Source organism: Ahaetulla prasina, chromosome 8 (assembly GCF_028640845.1).
Source record: "Ahaetulla prasina isolate Xishuangbanna chromosome 8, ASM2864084v1, whole genome shotgun sequence".
Classification (NCBI taxonomy): domain Eukaryota; kingdom Metazoa; phylum Chordata; class Lepidosauria; order Squamata; family Colubridae; genus Ahaetulla; species Ahaetulla prasina.
The window spans coordinates 51410518-51432294 of record NC_080546.1 but is presented as its reverse complement, the minus strand read 5'-3'; the positions used below and the strand labels follow the sequence as shown (position 1 = coordinate 51432294).

Sequence of the window (21777 nt, the reverse complement as noted above, 5' to 3'; positions counted from 1 at the left end):
GTTTTCAAATACCAGTTCAGGGGTAACAATGGTGGCACAGGGATTTGACCCCATCTTTGAACTACAATTGTCCTTTAGCACAGCTTTGCTGGCTGAGGGACTCTGGGAGTTGAAGTCCACAAGTCTTAAAGGGACCAAGGTTGGAGACCCCTGCTTTAGCATCTTTTTGGCTGTTGTGAGAAACAAAATACTGGGCTAAGTGGGCTAGGACTGACACAGCAAAGCTGCTCTTCTATCCTTAAAGATGCTATTTATTTTCAACTAAAGCCTTTTAGCATTCTATTTATCTGATTTTTTTGAAATGAATATTTAGCTTTAGAGCAACCAGCATGCCTGCCCTCCCAGGAAGAAATTAATATGGAATACACCGAATGCTGGGTGACCGGATGGGGTTACACTAAAGAGAACGGTACTGAAAAATAACCTTAAGAAACACTGAATATTTTTCTTGACAAAATATGACGTGATATTAGATTGTTATTATTATTGCTATTTGCACATGAATCAAAGGAAAGAGTTTATGAATTATATAACTGAAAAGTACATTATTTTTCTAGATTTCATACTAGACTAATGTACTTATTATCAAGGAGCAATATAGGTAAAGACGCCCTAAAATTGTCCTGTGTTCCTGAGAACTACGTGATATATCTGCGCAACTGACAATAGTATACAGAAAGTCCTAATTTTAAAACTGTTCATTTAGTGACCATTTAAAGTTATGATGGCACTTAGAACTATCATGTCCCACAGTTAGGTGATCAAAATTCAGATGCCTGCATTGTTGCTCACTATTTGCAACCTCAGTAGGGGGTTCCTGACAAGCAAAGTCGATGTGAGAAGCCAAATTTGCTTAATGAGGGCAGCAAAAAGTAACAAAATCGGGATGATTCACTTAACAACATTGCCTAATGACAGACATTTTAGCCACAATTGTCGATGACTACCTATGAAAAGGATCTGCTATTTGCATTTGTATAGGATGGCTTTTCAATTTTCAGAGACTTTATCGTGTTTTAAAAATCTGGTGTAATCAGGATCAGAATCAGCACAGTAATTCCTAACAATTCCTTGCAAAAAGACATTCAGTGGATCTTCAAATAAACAGAAGAGGGAGAGCATTTTATTTTTTTTCAGTCCACATAACATTTCTAGTTGTACTCTTTAGCAAAGTATTAGAGGAGTTAGCCAGATTATTTGCTGATTCTCCCCATTGAAAATAAGAGTATTGAGGAAAGAGAATTAATTTCTGGTGCTATGTAGTGAGGTTTTAGTTGTGTTATTTGTTGATCCTGGCTGTTCTTATCATCTCCCTATGTTCTCCCTATCTGATATGATAGAATATTTAAATGAAAATTAATAGATCTCATCTATAAAAGCAATGAAATTGTTTTTTAAAAATGGGAATGTAGCCAGATATTTTCTCATTTAACTAGCATTAAAGACATTATAAGACCATTGAAAAATGAAACCATTACATATCCACATAATATTCTGTAGATGTTGGATTTATGTCCATCCCAGTTTGCTTACAATCTTTCTTAGAAACCTTCCTTTAGTCATCTAATATAGCTTAACATGGTAGCCCACAGATTTAGAATATCTGTCTGCTCCCATTTTAATAGCACAAATTATGATAATCAGTTTACCATTTGGGCTACCTCCTCCAACTCCTCTGGCATATAAATGATGCTATTATTTACATTGTTTAATCTGTCCAGGTACGATTTAAGGAAGGAGGCAAAGAATCTTTTCAATGCATACACTATTTTACTTGATGCTTTCAATTTCTCAAAAACAGCAGTTACAACTGGGACTGTCAGTAATCATTCCTCAGCCCTGTATTTTCAGCTGAAATGCCCCGGGGGTTGGATGCCTCTTCTGACTCCCTATCACTCAGATTTTCGAAGAGAAAATGAAAAGCTGTTCTGGTTTGTCAGACAGAAGAAATTGAGACAGACAAAATTGGGTGTCTGCCATGTGGAGTGTGCCTACAGCAGGCCAGCACTTTGAAGCTATTATAAGAATGAACTTGGATAATTCACTTGATCTTTGGCCAAGATTGTCTTGTCAGTTTTCAGCTGCTTTGTTATCTTTGATGTGTTTATTACTCCTAGAACATATTCTATGTCCTTTATTTCCTTCTATTATAGATACCAAATCAAGGAGAAAAGTTTGAATGAATTTAAATTTGAATGACTTGTGGAGCTCTCTATTGCTCCATAAACAAAAATAATAACAGAAGCTGATCTTAATCTTCTGTTCCTTAAATTTATAGTCCCGTGATGGCGAACCTATGGCACGCATGCCAGAAGTGGCATGCAGAGCCCTCTCTGTTGGCACGCGCACTGTCATCCCAGGTCAGATCTCCGTGGCATTTCTTTCATGAGCTTCTGTTTCCCTGCAAACAACGAAACAGAAAGAAAAAGATCTTATCTCTTGCTGCGCTGCCAGTGTTGGGATGTCCCACCTCCCGCCGGACAGCTGATCTTCGGGTTTCTGCTGCGCCTGTGCGCATATCTGCACACATGCCTGTGCATGTGTATGTCCATCCATGTGCGCGTTGGATATGCACATGCACATTTTGGGCACTTGGTGTCTAAAAGGTTCGTCATCATTGTTATGGTCGATCAAATACATCAACTGAGATGTTAATTGAAGGGAATAAGCAAAATACAAAATAAATCAAGGAATTGCAAAAGAAAATATCAGTGAAATTATGCCATTGCCTACACAGTGCTATCTTGAAAAAAAACCCTCTATGGATTGTTAAGTAATGGCTAAAGAACAAACAAGTTTCATAATTATGTTTGATTCTGGTTCGAATGAAATCTTAGTTTAAACATACTGTTCTGGACAATTCTGGTTAGTTTAATGAAGAAATAGATACTTCTGATTTTCTAATGAATGCAACAGTGGAAGAGATGGGAATGTGGAAGTTTCTGGCTAGAGCAGCTAATTTGAAACCATAGTTTAGTATTATGCCTGAAAACAAACAATGAGCAGGACACATGATACAGTACACCATTCAGTTAATGAGACTGGCATTTTGTCACCCCTTTATTCATGAAGCTTTTTAATAATCACATGGGGCTTGCTCAAAATTAGCTTTGTCATCCAAAGGGCCTTGCTAAGAGGAAAAGGCAGGTAACAGGTTAAACTTAGATAAGCCACATCGGATGACATAATGGAAGTGGGAGTTAGGCAGCCTGAGGAAATGCTCAATAACGAAATAAACTTCCAGTGTTATGCAAACACCCTCATAGTACATATTTGCACAGATATTAGATTTTTTTCTACAGTCTATAGATAAGCAGTTTCTATCTTTCTGAGACATTATATGTTGCTCTGTTAGATCCAAATCCTTCCTGTTAAAGACTACTTCAGCTTTAATTGCAATAATACAAGAGCAACCAACAGATTTAAACTTAATGTTAACCGCTTTAATCTAGATTGCAGAAAATACGACTTCTGTAACAGAATCATCAGTGCTTGGAATACTTTACCTGACTCTGTGATCTCTTCCCATAATCCTAAAAGCTTTAACCAAAAACTTTCTACTATTGACCTCACCCCATTCCTAAGAGGACCATAAGGGGCGTGCATAAGCGCACAAACATGCCTACCGTTCCTGTCCTATTGTTTTTCTTTTCTTCTTCCTATATATATATATATATATATATATTTGTTTTCTGAGGTTTTCGCGGGTGTTTGTATGTAGGTCTTTGTTATTCGGGTTTTCTCCCGCGTAAAATTGGAAGTGTCTTGGCGACGTTTCGACGAAGTCTCATTCGTCATCTTCAGGCTTCAGCTTCGTGCTTCTGGGAGCAATGTGTGATTGCAGCTGTTTCTTCCTTTTTAACTGCTAGTGGGGGTTTGAACTGATTGGGTGGGAGCTTGGCTGTGCTCTGATTGGCTGGGGGTTTTTTTGTGCTCTGATTGGCTGGGGGTGTGTCCTGTTTGGGTGGGGGCTTGGTTGTGCTCAGATTAATGTGAGTTGCAGGGGGATTTGAGCTGGTGAGTTGCATTGCTGTTGTTTGGCTTCGTGTTTGTGGTCATGCTACATCTTCATAATTGGTGTCTGTCTGCTGTATGTATGGATTGGAGGGGTTTGAAATGGCCAACCGCAGCTGCAACTTTAGCCATTTCAAACCCCTCCAATCCATACATACAGCAGACAGACACCCATTATGAAGATGTAGCACAACCACGACCACGAAGCCAAATAGCAGCAGTGCAGCTCACCAGCTCAAATCCCCCTGCAACTCAGACTAATCTGAGCACAACCAAGCCCCCACCCAAACAGGACACACCTCCAGCCAATCAGAGCACAAAAAAACCCCCATCCAATCAGAGCACAGCCAAGCTCCCACCCAATCAGTTCAAACCCCCACTAGCAGTTAAAAAGGAAGAAACAGTTGCAATCAGACATTGCTCCCAGAAGCACGAAGCTGAAGCCTGAAGATGACGAATGAGACTTCATTAAACGCCGCCAAGACACTTCCAATTTTACGTGGAGAAAACCCGAATAACCAAAGACCTACATATATATATATATATATATATATATATATATATATATATATATATATATATATATATATATATATATATATATATATATATATGCTTATACCTCCTAATATTTACTCATATATATGTTTATATACTATATAATCTTTTTATATGATGTTGTGACAAAATAAATAAATAAAATAAATAAATGCAGCGAAAGAAACTCCTGTAACAATTTTTTTACCAAGAATATAACTTTACTGATAGTTCCATATAGGTACAGAAGAAGCAAAGCTGGGTTTGGTGTGAAAGATAGCATAGTTAAAATCCCCCTTTTCCCTCCCCAGGCTACTTTGTGTCCATTGTCCACCAATCTCATTCAACCATATTGTACATTCCAATCATTCCCCCATTTCCCCTTCTTTAGTCTCTGTTGTTAGGTTGCAAGTAGCAGTGCCTTACGAGTCAGCCTTGACATATAGTCAAATGTGGCAGTGGAGTGAAAGTCATGATAGCTAAGGAAAAAAATTGTGGTCCCCCCCACATTTGCTTGGTGCCCTAAGCAGATGTTTATTTGGTTTCATAGTTAAGTCAAGGCTGGGATGATGTCCAGGAGTCTCTAATTGATTCTTAAGTCACATTCACATATGGTTGGTAATGCCTGAAGCTTACATTATTTTTGACCTTTCATTGCACTAGCAACCTTCTCACCATTTCTCTCCTTTGTAACTGTAGGCTCAATCGAAGACACGCTACAAAAAGTCAAAATTCCCATAATACCAAACACAGAATGTCAGTCTCAATACCCAGACTATAGAATAACTGACAAGATGCTGTGTGCTGGCTACCCAGGAGGAGGCAAAGATGCTTGCCAGGTAAATTAATAGTATCTTGTATTTCATGTGGGCTCTGTGTAATATCACCCTCTCCAAGAGATCTGGAAAACCTGAGTTTGATGCAGACAACATGAGTTTAATTAAAAACTGCATGGTATTTCCTTCTGACGCTATTAATCCCAAAACTCCCTGAGAATAAATAAGATGTTATTGATGGGTTTGGTTGGTTTATAAAAGAGCCTGGTTTTTTTATTTTCACTTTTCAAGTAGCGATACAAAAATTAAATTATACAAAATGCTCATCATATAATATGCAGATAACCTTTTGAAGTTGCTGCTAATAAAAGTATACAGGGCCCATTTCTGTTGTATACCTTTTTTAAAAAAACAAAACCCTTCTGATAATTTCTTTTTTGCTTTTTTGCTTTTTGTCCCTTTAATCCCTGTAATTATGTTCTACTGACATTTGTCAAGTGATTTAGATAAAAGAAAAGAAAAACTCCTGATACCAGATTCTGCTTAATGGTCGGTGGTCCTATTTAATAATTTGGGGACGGTGAAAATTGCAATGGAAATCGATTGGTAGGACTAGTGCATGCATGGAAGTGGAATCAGTGCTGGAAAATTTGTGTAAAAATTTCCAGGTTAAATTGTACCTGGAAAAATAGAGAGGCAGTTTCTTCTAGTGGTGAGGGCAGCAGGTTAGAAACCAGGAGAATGTGAGTTCTAATCCCACTTTAGGCATGAAAGCTGCATGACTTTGTCCCAGTTATTCTGTCTCAGTCCAATGCATATCACAGCACTGTTGTGAGGAAAACAGGAAGGAGAAAGTATATTAGGTATGTTTGCCATCCTGAGTTATTTATAAAAATAATAAAAGATGGGATAAAAAAAAGTATCAGCCAATCCCTATATCCAGATGCGAACAAGTACGCACACTACTAAATACAGGCAATAAAAACAATAGCTTGAGTTTACCCCCAAAATAATCCCTACTTGAGCACCTGCACACCTGGCCACCTGGCCTCCGATTCCATCTGGTTGCTTGTGGAGCTGCAGCCATGAAGTGAGGTGAGGTGGGATGGTGGTGGAGCTGCCCCACATCAGGTTATCTCAGGCCATCCCACAGCCAGGCCATCCCACAGCCAGGCCATTCCCACCCTGACATTTGCCTCACAGCAGCAGCAGCAGCCATGTGCAGCAGCAGTCCACATGGCTGCTGGTCTACTTCTTCTGCTTGCTTGTGGCTGCAACAGAGAAGGAGACCGAGCAGTGTTCCGGTGCCGTGGCCACGAGGTGAGACATGTGTCAGGGGGTGGATGGGCTGGCTGCGGGAGCCCTGAGGTAAACCGGTGTGGGGCACGTGGGTCAACTACACCCCCCTGCCTCACAGCAGTGGCACTGGTGTGTTCTCCTGCCCTGCTATAAGCAAGCAGAAGAAGTGGGCCTCCTGTATATGGGAAAAAATGTTTACTTTGGGGCCCAAAAGAAAATAAGACCTGGTCTTATTTTTGGGGAAACATGGTATTTATTAAACACCACAAACATCACAATGAGTGAACTGGGGGAAAAAGCAGTATACCAGGCAAGTAGCAGATGAGAAAGATATGAACAGAAGGCAGGAATTTACCTCATCCATATATTTCTATATATCAAAAAGCAAAGTATCAGAAACAATACTTTGTGTAATCAGCATGGCAATCCCAAAGGGAGTGGCCATTGGCTAATGTAGCTTTAATCTTTTTACGTAAATAACAGTAGCAGAAGAGAGATGGAAACTCTGTCATTAGGTGATCTTTCCTCTATTCTGCACTATTAAGAGAAATAACTTTGTGGATGCATTTTGCCTAGAATTTGGTAGAATTTGAAAAGTTTCTTTCCTTAAAACTGGCTGCTATTTCTTCTCTCCCCTTTCTTTTTTCTTAATCAAATTACTTCATTAAAAATCTTTAAGCTTGTGGTGATTTTGTAGAACTATAACTGGGCTGACCTCTTTGGATTTAGCAGCTTTGTTCTCTCACCTCTGACAGTTGGGAATGCTGCTAATTCTTCAGGCTTGCATCTCAGTGTAGAATCTTAGACTTTACATTAAGAAAACATTCTGGCCATTTTGTGCATCCACTAACATCACAAAACCAATCAGATGAGATGAGAAGCAGAGTTTCCATTTCTTCTACTGAAATACCAGATCATATGGTTAATCTGGTTGGAACATAGGGCAGTTACTCCATCAATAATAACTGTTCCACTGGGAACAAGTTAGGATAAGAATTGGCACTTCAAGAACAAGTGTCTAAAACTGCTTTTTTCTCTCTACTCATTCTTTTGTCTTTTGTTATTTTTTGTGTCTTGTTTTAAGCTAGGAACCCACTGGTATAGTTGGGATATTGATCATCTTTGCATTTGTGAAAGTCTTTTTGGTTAAGGAATATGGAAAACATACTTTTGAATAATAATGATTTATTTTAAGAATTTGTTTGGGCTTTTATTCACCTGGGTATCTTTTTCACCAATCTTCTCTTATTAAGCTTATGTAGATTTTTCTTTCTTCTTTGCAGGGAGACTCAGGTGGTCCCTTGTCATGTAAATTTGAGAACAACTGGTATGTGGTTGGCATCACCAGTTGGGGTGAAGGATGTGCTCGTCCAGAACAGCCAGGTGTTTATACCGTTGTGGCTAAGTTTGTAGATTGGATTCTGGAGCAAACTTTACAAAATTAAAACTGGGTTAAATTAATCCTACATGCTACTAATTTCATGCGGGTTTGTTCAAATGCCTATTTTATCATGCTTTTGCATCATTTTAAAATTTTGGAAGAAACTGCCCAAAAATTCATATTTAAATGTGTATATTTTAAATTTACTTTATCAGACCATTTCAGACCATGGAAATTCAGATGAATTTGAGATTCTATTTCAGTTTTTATTTCTGTGTATGGAATAAGGTAATTCACAGTGGAGTTTACAAAGATGGGTTTCTGGCCAACAGATATGAAGTTCTTAAAGAAAAATCTTAGAAATGTAGTCAATATATTAATCTTGAAGAATCTGACGTACTTATCCAATGACATAATAATGTATTATAATTATTTTTTGAACCCGCAAATGTATTTTTCCTTAATGTGAATAAATTTTATCTGATCAATGACTGTATTAATTGTAGGCATAATAGAAAGAAAGTATGTTTAAATCACAGTAGTTTGTGACACTACTGAATGCTATACATCCGGTTACAGTTATATGCCCAAATTGATCCTGCGTAGAGTTATGCATTTGCTCCCCTAAATGTATATAGATTTGTTTGTGAGTAAACATCTTGAACAATGTTTTGAAATCAGCCCTCAAAGTGAATTGATTTTAACTAAATTACATGTGTGGGAATAAGTTTGGGAACCAAGAGGAAGAGTAGCATCCTAGACAATGATCTGATAAAATCTAAGCCTGAAGGAGGAAGGGTGTGTGTGTGTGTGTGTGTTTGTGGAGAAAGCATCTCAGAAGGGACCCTTCCAATTTTGGGGAGAATAAACGTAAGGAAGAGGATGTTAGCCCTTTGACAAGAAACACCAACCATGAGTATTAATATTTCCCCGAAAATAGGACTCAACCGGTAAGTAAGTCCTAGCATGATTTTTGAGGATGCTCGTAATATAATCCCTATCCCCCAAATAAACCCCAGTTAAGATTGTTAGCCAGATGGATGCATTTAATACCATATTTCCCAAAAATAAGACCTAACCAGAAAATAAGCCCTAATGCATCTTTTGGAGCAAAAATTAATATAAGATCCGGTCTTATTTTCGGGGAAGCATGGTGCTTTTATGTAATGTTACAGTAAGAGAATTGTGCAAGTCTGGAAGTCCTCAGTTCTTCAGGGACTACATTTGTCAAATAAAAGCCATGAAATATATCTGTGATTTTCACCAGATTATCACTTGGACTGTGGATGAGATTGTATATGTTTATTTTGTTTGCTTTTTTAATATGCAAAAAAGACATTCATGATCTGAGCTGCAGTGATTCACTGTGGCAAGAAAGGTTGCAAAATGGGGCAAAACTCACTTAACCACTGTCTCATTTAGCAAGAGAAATTTTGGGCTCAGTTGTGGTCATAAAGTGATGTTGGAAGAAATGTCCATCTGGGATCAGTTCCAAGTGGGGAGAAAGACACTGGAAACATAGAGGCTGCTTGGAAGGGTGGTTTAATGGAGCAGAACCATCACTCTGCTAAACAAATAATTCCCTCAACACTGTCAAACTATTTACTAAATCTGCAGTACTATTAATCTTCTCATCGTTCCCATCACCCATCTCCTTCCACTTATGACTGTATGACTGCAACTTTGTTGCTTGTATCCTTACAATTTATATTGATATTAATTGTTTCCTGATTGCTTATTTGTACCCTGTGACTATCATTAAGTGTGGTACCTTATGATTCTTGATTAAGGTATCTTTTCTTTTATGTACACTGAGAGCATATGCACCAAGACAAATTCCTTGTGTGTCCGATCATACTTGGCCAATAAAAAATTCTATTCTGTTCTATTCTAAGCATATGGTCCTGATGCAGCTGACCATATGGAGTGTAGGCTGTCTGTGTCCCAGGCTTGGTTGAGTCTTGCTGGGTGATGATGTAATGAAGAGGCTTGTGTTCTGAAAGGGTGTTGGGCAATTTATATTATGGCTTAATGGCTTTGTCCTGGTTTGGATCTTGAGTGAGGGCTAATCCTATCACCCTGGAACTGAAGGCCTTTTGTCTTGTAGATAAGATGGCCCAGTCTTTCTGGGGCTATTAACAAAGGTGGGGGCTGCTTTCTAAGAGCATGTTTCTCCTTTTCTCATCCAGGGAAATATAATATTCTGCATTTTTAATATTTCCTAAAATTTTTCATTTTTGTAGGAGAGGGGATGGATGCTAACTTTATTCAGTGAGGACTACCTGTACACCATTTTCCATGTAGGCTCAGCATTGCACATACTTCTTTAGTACTTCAGGATACTTTAACATTACAGTTTCATCCACAAAGTATGTCAACACTGATCTGCATATAAATAAGCCTCAGTGAAGTGAAATGAAAGTCTTTATTGTGGTCATTAACCAGTACAATGAGCTCCATCAAGATCAAGTCTGTTAATGAATGTATAGAATATCTCAGTCTGCTTGTGGAGCATATAGACAATTTATTTCTTTTGTTGTCTACCTAATATTTGAAATGTCAATGAAGTCTGTGTGTCCAGTCATCTTTTAACTTGTTGGAAAGAGATATTTTCTGTAGACATTGAATTTTTTTGCAAAATCCTGGTAATCTGTCTCTGCTTCATTTTATACCCAAAGTCCATGTTTTTGTATTATTCAAGATAATATCTTACTTTTAATATAGCATTTCAGTTACTTCTGAATTTGATATAATTCAGTCGATATAATTTACTTGGACTTCAGTAAAGCATTTGATAAAGTAGACCACAACCTACTACTAGATAAAGTAGAAAAGTGTGGGTTAGACAGCACCACCACCAGATGGATTCGTAACTGGCTGACCAACCGCACTCAAGTGCTGACCAACCGCACTCAACGTGTAGTCCTCAATGGAACTACATCCACATGGAGGGAATTATGCAGTGGAGTACCCCAAGGCTCTGTTTTAGGCCCAGTCCTCTTCAATATCTTCATCAATGACTTGGAAAAGGGAATGGATGGGGAAATCATCAAATTTGCAGATGACACCAAGCTGGCAGGAAAGCCAACACTCCAGAAGATAGGCTCAAGATACAGAAGGATCTCTACAGAGTTGAACATTGGGCACTAACTAACAAAATGAAATTCAACAGTGAAAAAAGTAAGGTTCTACATTTAGGCAAAAAAACCAAAATGCACAGGTACCGTATATGTGGTAAAGGTAAAGGTAAAGGTTCCCCTCGCACATACGTGCTAGTCGTTGCTGACTCTAGGGGGAGGTGTTCATCTCCGTTTCAAAGCCGAAGAGCCAGCGCTGTCCAAAGACATCTCCGTGGTCATGTGGCCGGCATGACTCAATGCCAAAGGCGCACGGAACGCTGTTACCTTCCCACCAAGGTGGTCCCTATTTTTTCTACTTGCATTTTTATATGCTTTCGAAACTGCTAGGTTGGCAGGAGCTGGGACAAGCAACGGGAGCTCACCCCGTTACACGGCACCACTAGCCCCTGAGCCACCGTGTCCCCTTGCTCAATACCTGTGATACTGTGATACTGTGATACTGTGATCAATGTGGTACCTTGCTCAATAGTAGTAACTGTGAGAGGGATCTTGGGCAGGGGGTTGGGCTAGAAGACCTCCAAGGTCCCTTCCAACTGTATGAATTATGAATTATGATGATTTAGCATGAGGAGAGGTCTTGCATTAACAATGCATTGCAAGTCATCACAGAACTGTGCAATTTTAATTTTCTCTGTATCTGATATTGAACTGATTAAAAAGGTTAATGGATATGTGATGCTGCCAGGCAATGTTTTAGGCCAGGGGTCTCCAACCTTGGTCCCTTTAAGACTTGTGGACTTCAACTCCCAGAGTCCCCCCCCCCCAAGGTAATATACAGCATTCTTTTCAGGAACAATTGAAACTAGGACCTTCATATCGTTAAGAATCAAGCACACATGAAAGAAGTAACTTTTTCTTCAGAACTGTGATTAATGTTAATTGCTTAACATTTTGCTCACAGCTGTAGCAAAAGTAGTGCTATTCACTGTGCCTTTGTGATAGAGAAATGCTGTTAGATGAAGCATTTAGTCCACATATTTTCATCTGCTTAAAGGGCTATTAATAAATTCCTCATGCGTGCCGTGTTTGAAAAGAACAAATAAATTACAGAGAAAACCTTACAGTATGAAAGCATATGGCAGATGTGATCTTAAAGCATAGATATTCTCTTTAAAATGATTGATTGCTTTTATAATAAACTTCGTCTAGGATAATGGCATGCAGAAAAATTCTCCTTTCTTTTTTCTCCTAATAATTCTGATTCAGTTGGATGGGGGGTGGGTGGGAAATGCTTTTAGCTCTTTCAATTGAGAATGGAATTTCAGGGAACTTGTCATTGTGAAAGGGTAGAATATTCCTACAAAATATTCGTGATATCTACTCTTGTCACCCAGTAGAAACGCAGGCATGTGGTGCCAGACATTAATATTCCCCAACACTGTAATTATTCACTCTTGGATGCCTTCCAGATTGTATTTTCTGTATGATCTTATTTTATCTGTTCCCTTAAATTCATTTTCTTCTTAAAGGAGTAATAATATGATATGATAATTTTAGATTCTGTGTCTGATAGTCTTACACAGAGCCCATTCCTTAAGCATAGATGCACTACATTTAATGTATGAAGCTAGGATTGTTGGGCATTGCCCCTTTTTATTAACAATGTTGAGTGGGATCAGGGGTGAAATCTAAAAATTTTCCCTACCTGTTCTGTGGGTGTGGCTTAATTGGTGGGTGTGGCTTGGTGGTCAGGTGACCGGGTGGGCATGGCCAATAACAATAAATAATAAAAATAATAAACAAAGTACACAAAACAATAAGAGGTACCAAAAACCAACTTTCACACTTTAAACACACACACAACACAACACCACTGACTCACACACAATGTAAAAGCAGCTGTACTTCACCCAAAATGGCCCCTGCAACAAGCAGGAACCTCACACAGCCACAAAAAGCTCAAAAACCAACTTTCACACTTTACACACACACACCACAACACAATACAACTGACTCACACACAAAGTAAAAGCAGCTGCACCTCACCCAAAATGGCCCCTGAAACAAGCAGGAACCTCAAACAGCCACAAAAAGCTCAACTTTCACACTTTACACACACATAACACAACTCACACACACACGCACACACAAAATGCCACATACAGCTTTGTGAGATTTTGTGTGTTTGTGTAGTTAGAGTGAAACACTACAGAAACACACCAAATCTCAGAAAGCTGCACAAATATTTTTATTTTATTTATATTTTTTAAAGATAAAAGCAGCTAAATTTAAAACTTTAAATTTCTGTCTAAAAAAAAAACTCCTTAAAAAAACCCAATTAACTATTTTTTTAAAGCCCCCCCCTTACTTACCCAATTGGAGGCAGGCAGATTGAGTTGCTCACTGATGAGATGGATTGCAGGCAGATTCAGTTGCTAGCTGATGCAATTGATTGCAGCAGCTGAAGCAAGACTTAGTGAGCCCAAAAGAAGCAGCAATTAGGCAAGTGGGGACCGGGCGATTGTGGGGGCATGGGTGGGGGCTGTTGTAAGAGGTTGTAAAAAAATGATATTAAAAGCTTATTTATTTATTTATTTATTTATTTATTTATTTGATTTTTATACCGCCCTTCTCCCGAAGGACTCAGGGCGGTGTACAGGCAAGATAAAACAATACAATATACAGATTAAAATACCGTTTAAAAACTTATTTAAATTAGCCTATGATGATCAGGCAACTCAGCTGGGATCACCAGAGGAAATAAAGCTTTTAAAAGGCTCCTCTGACAATCCCATCTGAAGTTGCCTGATTGCCAGAATCTCTTAAAAGGATTTTTTAAATAACTTCTTCAGCCAAAGGGCTTGTAGAAAACATGCTTTTTAAAGGTTCTGGCAATCAGGCAACTCAGCTGGGATTGCCAGAGGAGCCTTTTAAAAACTTTTTTTTTTACAACCCCTTCGGCCAAAGGGTTGCTAAAAAAAAAGCTTTTAAAGGGTTCTGGCAATCCCAGCTGAGCTGCTTGATCATCAAAGGCTTTTTTTTGCTTTTAAAAGCATTTTTTCAGCTGAAGAAAAAATGCTTTTAAAAGTAAAAAAAAAAACCTTTGATGATTGCACGGCTCAGCTGGGGCAGGGGCAGGGATTTTTGCTGCCAGTTATCCGAACCACCACCGCCATCGCTACTGGATCAGGCAATCTGTTCCGAACTGGGAGCATTTCACCCCTGAGTGGGATCCAAAAGTTCTGCTCTAATATGAAATTACCTTGTTCAGAAGTGAACATAGATGCACCAAAATGTATTGACCCAGATTCAGCAATGGATGCCATTTGGTTAACCTGAACATATATTAAAAAAAGCACATGCATTCTTTAGAAGATAATCTAGGCAATGTTGGAATAATTATTTGGTCATCAGAAACCAAAGGCTAGCTGGATCACAGAGGGACAGACTACAACCTCTTTGCTGGCTTGCCCAGCAAATAATCTATTTCTTAAATATGATGCATATTGAGTTCAATAAAACATATGAAGAACAGTCAGGTTAAGGGCATAAGTTTATCTAAAATGCAGTCCATACAGAAGTAATACAATATGCCAGGGTGGACAAGAAAAATTCTGTGCCAATGATGAAGAAAAGATCAAAATATGACTAGTGGATGAAAGCGGTAACAGCCAGTCAGGACATTAACTCTCATGATTCAGAGTTAGCCCAAGAAGAACAGCTAAATGCCCCCAAAATTGTCTTTTTAGATTGTATCATTAGTCTATTACAAGATAGCTAGTTAAAGATTAATGCTTTTAGGTATAAAATGGGAGACAAGGAAGATTGCATGAAGTAAATTGTCTATTGTATCATGTAAAGGTAAGCTATTTTGTTTGTTTTGTTTCACTGTTCTGACAGCGAGAACAATAAACCAGTGAAACAGCTTGTCTTCAGAAATTGTGGTTGCTCTGTCACATGAGGCTTTTGAAAAGAGACTGGACCGCTCTTCGTCTTAAATGGTATAGGATCTCCTGCTTGAGCAGGGGGCTGGACTAGAAGGTCCCTTCCAACTCTGTTATTATGTTTGATATTTTTCTCATTATTGTTTTCCACACATGGACATTTTTCTGGAATCAAGGGGCTACAAGACAACTTTTGAAAACTATTTGACTACTATTTTAAGAAACTTCTCTGCTAACATTAGCTGAAAAACCTGTATTGGCTATGAACATGTTCCTCTAATTAGTTGAGCTGAAAATGAAAATGTACTCAAAAGACAACTATATTCAAACTGCAATTCAATAAATGTACACAATTGTTGTTTTCTATGGTGATTGTATCCACTGGGACAAAGATACAAAGAGAAGGAATGAAAAGCAAATTAATAAGAAAACTAAACTTCAATAACTGAAAACTGGCTTAAAAGAAAGAATGAGTAAAGAGTTCGACAGGAGAGTGTTGTGACAAAGAAAAAATGAAATGAGGAAGAGAAGGTGGTTAGAGTATTCCTCAATGATTACAGGAGGAAAGAAAAAGTTCCATTTTGGAAAACCAAAGAACTATCAATAATTTAATTTCTTCACCTGCTGAACATAACAGCCATAAATTAAAGACATTTAATTTTATATGCTTAATTTCATGGTAATATAATTCACTGTTACAATGTGTATATATTTAGCAAAACTACATTATGAATATGAATATGGTATATACAGTACTGTAGTAATAAGCGGAACTATTTTTCTCTTTGAAATGAATTTAATGGGAATCTATTTAAAGATAGATTTTAAGCTGCCAGTCAGTTGAATGAATGGGATGAATAATGGAACAAAGGTAATTTAAGAAAGATGGTATATGCTGTATTTTATGAAGGATTATCTTAATTGAGTTATTTCTTGTGTGGCAGAATGCAGATATACATAATTTTTCCCATCCTTTATAACTCATACCCTTTAGTAGGTAAAATAGCTTCGAACCTTCAGAAAATCCATTCTAGAGTGTCCTCTTTGTTGGAAAAAAAAAACCTGGGGAAATGGCCATTCAGAATATGACATTCTGGCAATAGTTTGATTTACTAAGCAATGGAACTATCTAGCCTCAAATTTTCTGGTTCAAAGCCAAGAATATTCACCTTTGTTTATTACATGCAAAAGAAATGAATGCTGAGACATTCAACAATCTGCACTGGGAAAGCACCATCTTCTAAGTCGCAAATTGTGGAGACAGATATTATTGAACTATATTTACCAGCAATCCTTATTGCTGACTATGGTTGCTGGGAGTTATAGCCCAACAATTAGTTTCATTCCTCCTACTGGCCATCCTGTTCTTAGAAATCTAAAGTTCTTCAGCTCTTGTAGTTTTAATCTCACCAGGCCCACCTGCCATGAAAAATGGCACATTGTGAAAACTCAAGATCCAAACAACAGGGACACCAAGTTGCTTGTCCCATCTTGACAAGCTTATTTTGGCCCAGGCAGTTTGTTTGAGACCATCTTTTGTTGTGAAAACTATTTCCTATTTTGAGACCATTCTTCCTTATGGCTAATTTTATACTAAGCTGGAACCCCCCAGAAAACATCTCTGCTTTTTTGGCAGGGTTGAATTGATCTTCTATTTGTCATTTTTATATCTATTCATTTAGAGAAATAAATGATACAAAATAAATTTAGAGACAAAAATACAATGCCACAATAACCAAAATTCATAGTGTAAACGGAAATTGTAAATTTGTCACAGATGCCACAGATATCTTAAGTCTTTCAAAATGCTTAATTTCAACTGTCTCTGTGGTACAGAATGTGTGTATGCATCTCATACACACCTCATGTGAAAACTTCTATTTAGTCCAATGTTGCTAGCACTCAAGATGAAATTATATGAATTATACATGTCGCCTCAAGAATTGCCACTCATCTGCCTTGTTTCATCAGGTGCTTTCTCCTTGATTAGCAAAAATCTCCCTCTTGCTCTGTGCCTGCGGAAGCAAACAAGGCAATGAATCAGAACTATAGCAGGCACTGAAAGGAGAAAAACAGTTCACTGACTCCCAAATGAAGTATGTAATTTCAGTGTAATAGCAGATGTCAAACCTTTTATAAACAGCAGATAGATGAGTGAATGTTGGAAAAACAGTTCTTCAGTGCACAGATAGCAACTCTTGGGACTTCCATTAATTAAGCTTCTAAAAACCAAGTCAGATGAAATAGAATTAGGATTTTGACATAGGAATTATTGATGTGTCATCTGATCTAAGGCTGTTATGAATGATATCACTGGAATGAAAATCCTTCAAAATATTCTCAGCAATGCTTAAAAATATCCACTGAACTTCAAATGGATCCAGCAGTGAACACAATGAATATATTAGAGCAGGTTTCTGTGTGTGGATCAGGAACTTCACACACATAATTTATATTTTAGGCTTAGAAGTCACATAAATCTCCATTTTGTTCATGAACTGAATGGAAAGAACTATGAATAATTCAAACAGAGAAGGAAAATTGTGAAGTTCAGTATTCTTAGTGGAAATAGCCACCAGGTTGTTTTGATTCTAACAAATCATATTATTTATTATATGATATTATTTTCCTCTACCAATATGTTTTGTACATTTATAAACTTGTAATGTGCTAGTTTAATTGCAGTTGCCTTTCTGGATTCTCTTTTCTAAGAATATGTTTTGTAAAACATTGTATGATTCAGTGGGCAAGGAATTTTGAATATAATGTGATGCTTGAACAATGGGAAAATATACGGATGAAAGGTTTAAAATTTACATTAAATTATAATCAAAGAAAATTTTATAAGATGATGTATCGTTGGCATTTAACATCAGATAAGTTATCTAAGATGTATAAAGATATGTCAAATGAATATTGGAAGTGTAAAAGTAAAGAAAGGATTTTTTATCATCTATGGTGGATATTTGATAAAGCAAAAAAAATTTGGAGCATGATTCATACTTTAATAAAGAAAATTTTGAAAATGAAGATAAAGATGAAACCAGAAATCTTTCTTTTGGGCCTAATGGAAAAAGACCTGGAGAAAAAAATTGGAACTTTATTACTATATATCCGTGATGGTGAACCTATGGCAAATGTGCCACAGGTGGCACGCAGCACTCTCTCTGTGGGCATGTGAACCGTCACCCCAATTCCGCTCCGCATGTGTAGTCCAGAAAAGGATAGCAATCACTGCTATATATGTTGACAGAAGCAAGACTATTGTATGCACAAAAATGGGAGGACACTTTGATTTCTGCCATGGACGAATGGTTGCAGAGGTTGATGGAGTTGGCTGAAATGGCAAAATTGACTATTTTGATTAAAGAAAAAAATATGAATACTTTTGTTTCCACATGGAGACTGCTTCTGAACTTCATGCTTGAAGTGGAAAAGAATGAAACTTTAATTTATGGCTTTACCTAGACCAGTGATGACTAACCTTTTCCGGACAAAATCCCCTAGTGTGCGCCTGAACCCCCAAAATGCAATACATGCATGGGCCCCACGCATGCCCCCTGCATGTGCCCCACCTCTGCATGCATGCATGCCCCCCTGCACATGCCCCCCAAATGCCTTGCCTCCAACGCACACACCCTGCCCGCACACATGTGCACACACACCCCCACATTCCCCATGCATGCGCGGCAGAGACCCGACAACCAGTTGGCCAACGGGAGGCGTGTTTGCATGCGCAGCAGAGCTGAACTGGGGCGACAGCTCACGAACCACAGAGGGGGCTTTGTGTGCCACCTGTGGCATGTGTACCATGGACCTAGAATTATAGAAAGGACTAGTTTATATTATTATGAAAAAACAAAAAGTTGTGATTTGATGTTAATGCCTTATTTTACTGCAACAGAGTGAGTCAGAACTCAATGCTTCTTTTTCTTTTTCCTAATCCTCCTCACTTTTCTCCTCATTGTTTTCCTATTTTCTTTTGTATTTTGTATCTTATTTTGTCTTAAAGTCAATAAAAATATTAAGGATGATAAGAAAATGTTTTGAATTCAGTTGAATTTACTTTAGGCAATCAGGTTGCTGCCACATCAGTGTAAATGAACCTTCTCCAATCCTGTTGAAAAATATTGCAGTTTGGAAAAGTTTGAAATAAACATGAAATACCAGATGGACTAGCTCACTAAATCAATATTTTCAGAAATAAATATTGTGGAAAAAGCAATTTATATATTTTTTTATATCCTCACACTCTTGGGATCAATATTGCTAAGACATGAAAGGTTTTGTTAAGCTATAATAAATTGGGTAAGTCAAGATGATCAGTGAAATACTAAAGTCAAATGATTTTTAGTTGGCAAAGTGAGTGTTGCAGAAGGGATCAAAGTGGAGTCAAACAAAATTAATTCTGTTATTTCTATTTAGATAAAGTGGAACAGTAGCTCTACAATATTTAATATCATCAATTCAAATAATGCACCTTCTAAAAGTTATACAGGAACACGTTTAAAGGGAGAAAAAAAATAGTCTTAAAACAAAGTAGAAAATGAAAACACAAACCATCAACCCCCTCTCCAACCAAACCCTCTAGATATTTTCCATTATTTTCCCCTGCTTTAAATCAGTGGTACACTGTGTATTTATGCAAGCATAAGATCTTCCATCATTTTTTAAAAAAAATTTATTGATAACAGGAGACTGGGAAGGGTCTGGCTTTCACACTACATTCTTTCAGTGTGAAGATGTTTTCTAAATCCCATTTACTCAGAGGAAAAAATGTGAGAAGATTGTTCTGTTTTTTTTTGTACCCCTATTGTATTACGCAAATAGATTTTGGCTATTTAGCCCCAATATTTTAGCTGGGGGAAAAATTAATGTGGCTTTTTCTGTACAAAATTTGTGATCAAAGAAAGCAAGGGTGATTGGACAGAATAATAATGATTGGTCAATGTTATTTGCTAAGCATTTTTAAAAAGTGCAGATTTATATTCCCTGTGTTTTGTCTGATTCTTTATTCTATTTGTCAAATGAAGAGTGCTAATCAGATAACTCAGCAATTAGTTTCAGCTTTCTTGAAAAACCTAAGTTTCATTCTTATACTAGGAACACAGTTGAAATTTCCAATTATTTGCATAGTGTAGTGGAAGAGAGAAAATTCATAAAAAGTATTACCAAATTCATTACCAACCTCATAACTGAAAAGCCTCTGAGAATATTTTATATAACACCAGAATTCACTGAAGCAAATTTTGCAAAGCAATAAGGCATATTCGTAGGAACTAAGCAAACAACCTTTAATTTTAAGGGTTGATTTATTCATTCACTTTTGATACAAGTTTCCTAGGGCTTATATAGATTTCTTAACACTAGGGGGAGCCAGACACCCATACTGACTGAATACTTTCCAGAATGAAATACTGTACCATAACATCAAATCCTATCATCTAGTTAACAAGAAGGAACAAAATAATTTGAATTAAGCATTACTGCTGTAAACCACAGTATGGAAATATATGAAGGCAGCTGATTCACTACTCATAGTTCTCCTTGTATTCCTTTGGACAGAGATCATCTGCATTATTTCAGGACGGGAGAAATCCAACAGGAATCCTCAATGAAAGGAACCTAGATAATAAAAATATTATTCTTGTCAACTGGCTACTTGGATTCTATACCCACAAGGAAAATTTATATTTTTGAAAGAAATAGATTGAAAGCAACCCTTTGAAGAATTATAGAATCCTAAAATGGCCTCCTCTTCATTTTTTGTTTGTATTGTTAATATTAAATGTGCTAAATGGCAATGGGAATCTAGCCATTGTCTGTTATATTTGTAGAAGGAAGTACTTCAAGAAGGCTATTGAATGCCTGTGGCTCAAGGAACCCTGGAAAGTTGTATTGCTGAGAGTTATTTCCTTTTCTCCTTATGGCCTTGCAGAAGACTCGTTCTTAATCTTTCTCTAAGCCTCACTCAATTTTGGGCTGCTGTTATATGTCCATAATAACAATAATTATATTACTTTAATCATTTTTGTGAAAACATATACCTTAGGGTGGGGACTAATATAGTATCATGTCCTGGATGGCCTAAAGACTTCTCAACAGTGGTGGGATTCACATAATTTAACAACCGGTTCTCTGCCCTAATGATTTCTTCCAACAACCAGTTTTCCAGACTGCTCAGAAAGCTAACAACCATTTCTCCCGAAGTGGTGCGAATTGGCTGAATCCCACCACTGCTTCTCAAGATATTTGGGCTGGTAAAATACAGACAACCATTAATGCCAGCAAAAGTAAAGTTTTGTCTATTCTTTTTGTCGTCATTGAGTGTTTGTCCAGATTTTTGCAGGGCAAGCCTAAGATATTGGGCCTATGGTGTCCTTGTTTTTTTCAGCAGAAACTCCTTTTTTGGTGTCTTTTCCACCTGATCATTTAACTTCGTTGGTGAAGGGAACTAGAAGGTGGTGGATCAAATGTTAATTTAGTGAATAAATTGCCGCATCACTGCAGGCTGTACAGTCTGAAAAAAGCAAATCCACTGGGACAGAAAGAGTAATTGTGAAATAAATGCACGTAGTAAGGAAATGAACACTTCTTCCCCACTTCCACCACTACATTTGAAGCACATCCAGTTGTTCTGAATCATTGCATAGTTAGTTGGTTATCATATATTTAAGAAGGCAATAGAAATAGTAGTACCATTACTGAATGATCAATAATAGAAAATCATTTCCAGAGTGGCAGTA

At 37.5% G+C, this 21777-nt stretch overlaps 1 protein-coding gene across 1 annotated transcript in view; it reads left to right on the top strand.

Annotated features, from left to right (window-relative positions):
• KLKB1 (kallikrein B1) overlaps positions 1–8486 on the top strand; it is a 31896-nt gene extending 23410 nt beyond the window's left edge. The window contains exons 11-12 of the mRNA XM_058193614.1: positions 5251–5390; positions 7910–8486. Coding sequence (XP_058049597.1) covers positions 5251–5390; positions 7910–8071 — 302 coding nt within the window. The 3' untranslated portion in view covers positions 8072–8486. The remainder of the gene's footprint in view (positions 1–5250; positions 5391–7909) is intronic.
• The last annotated feature ends 13291 nt before the right edge of the window (positions 8487–21777 follow it).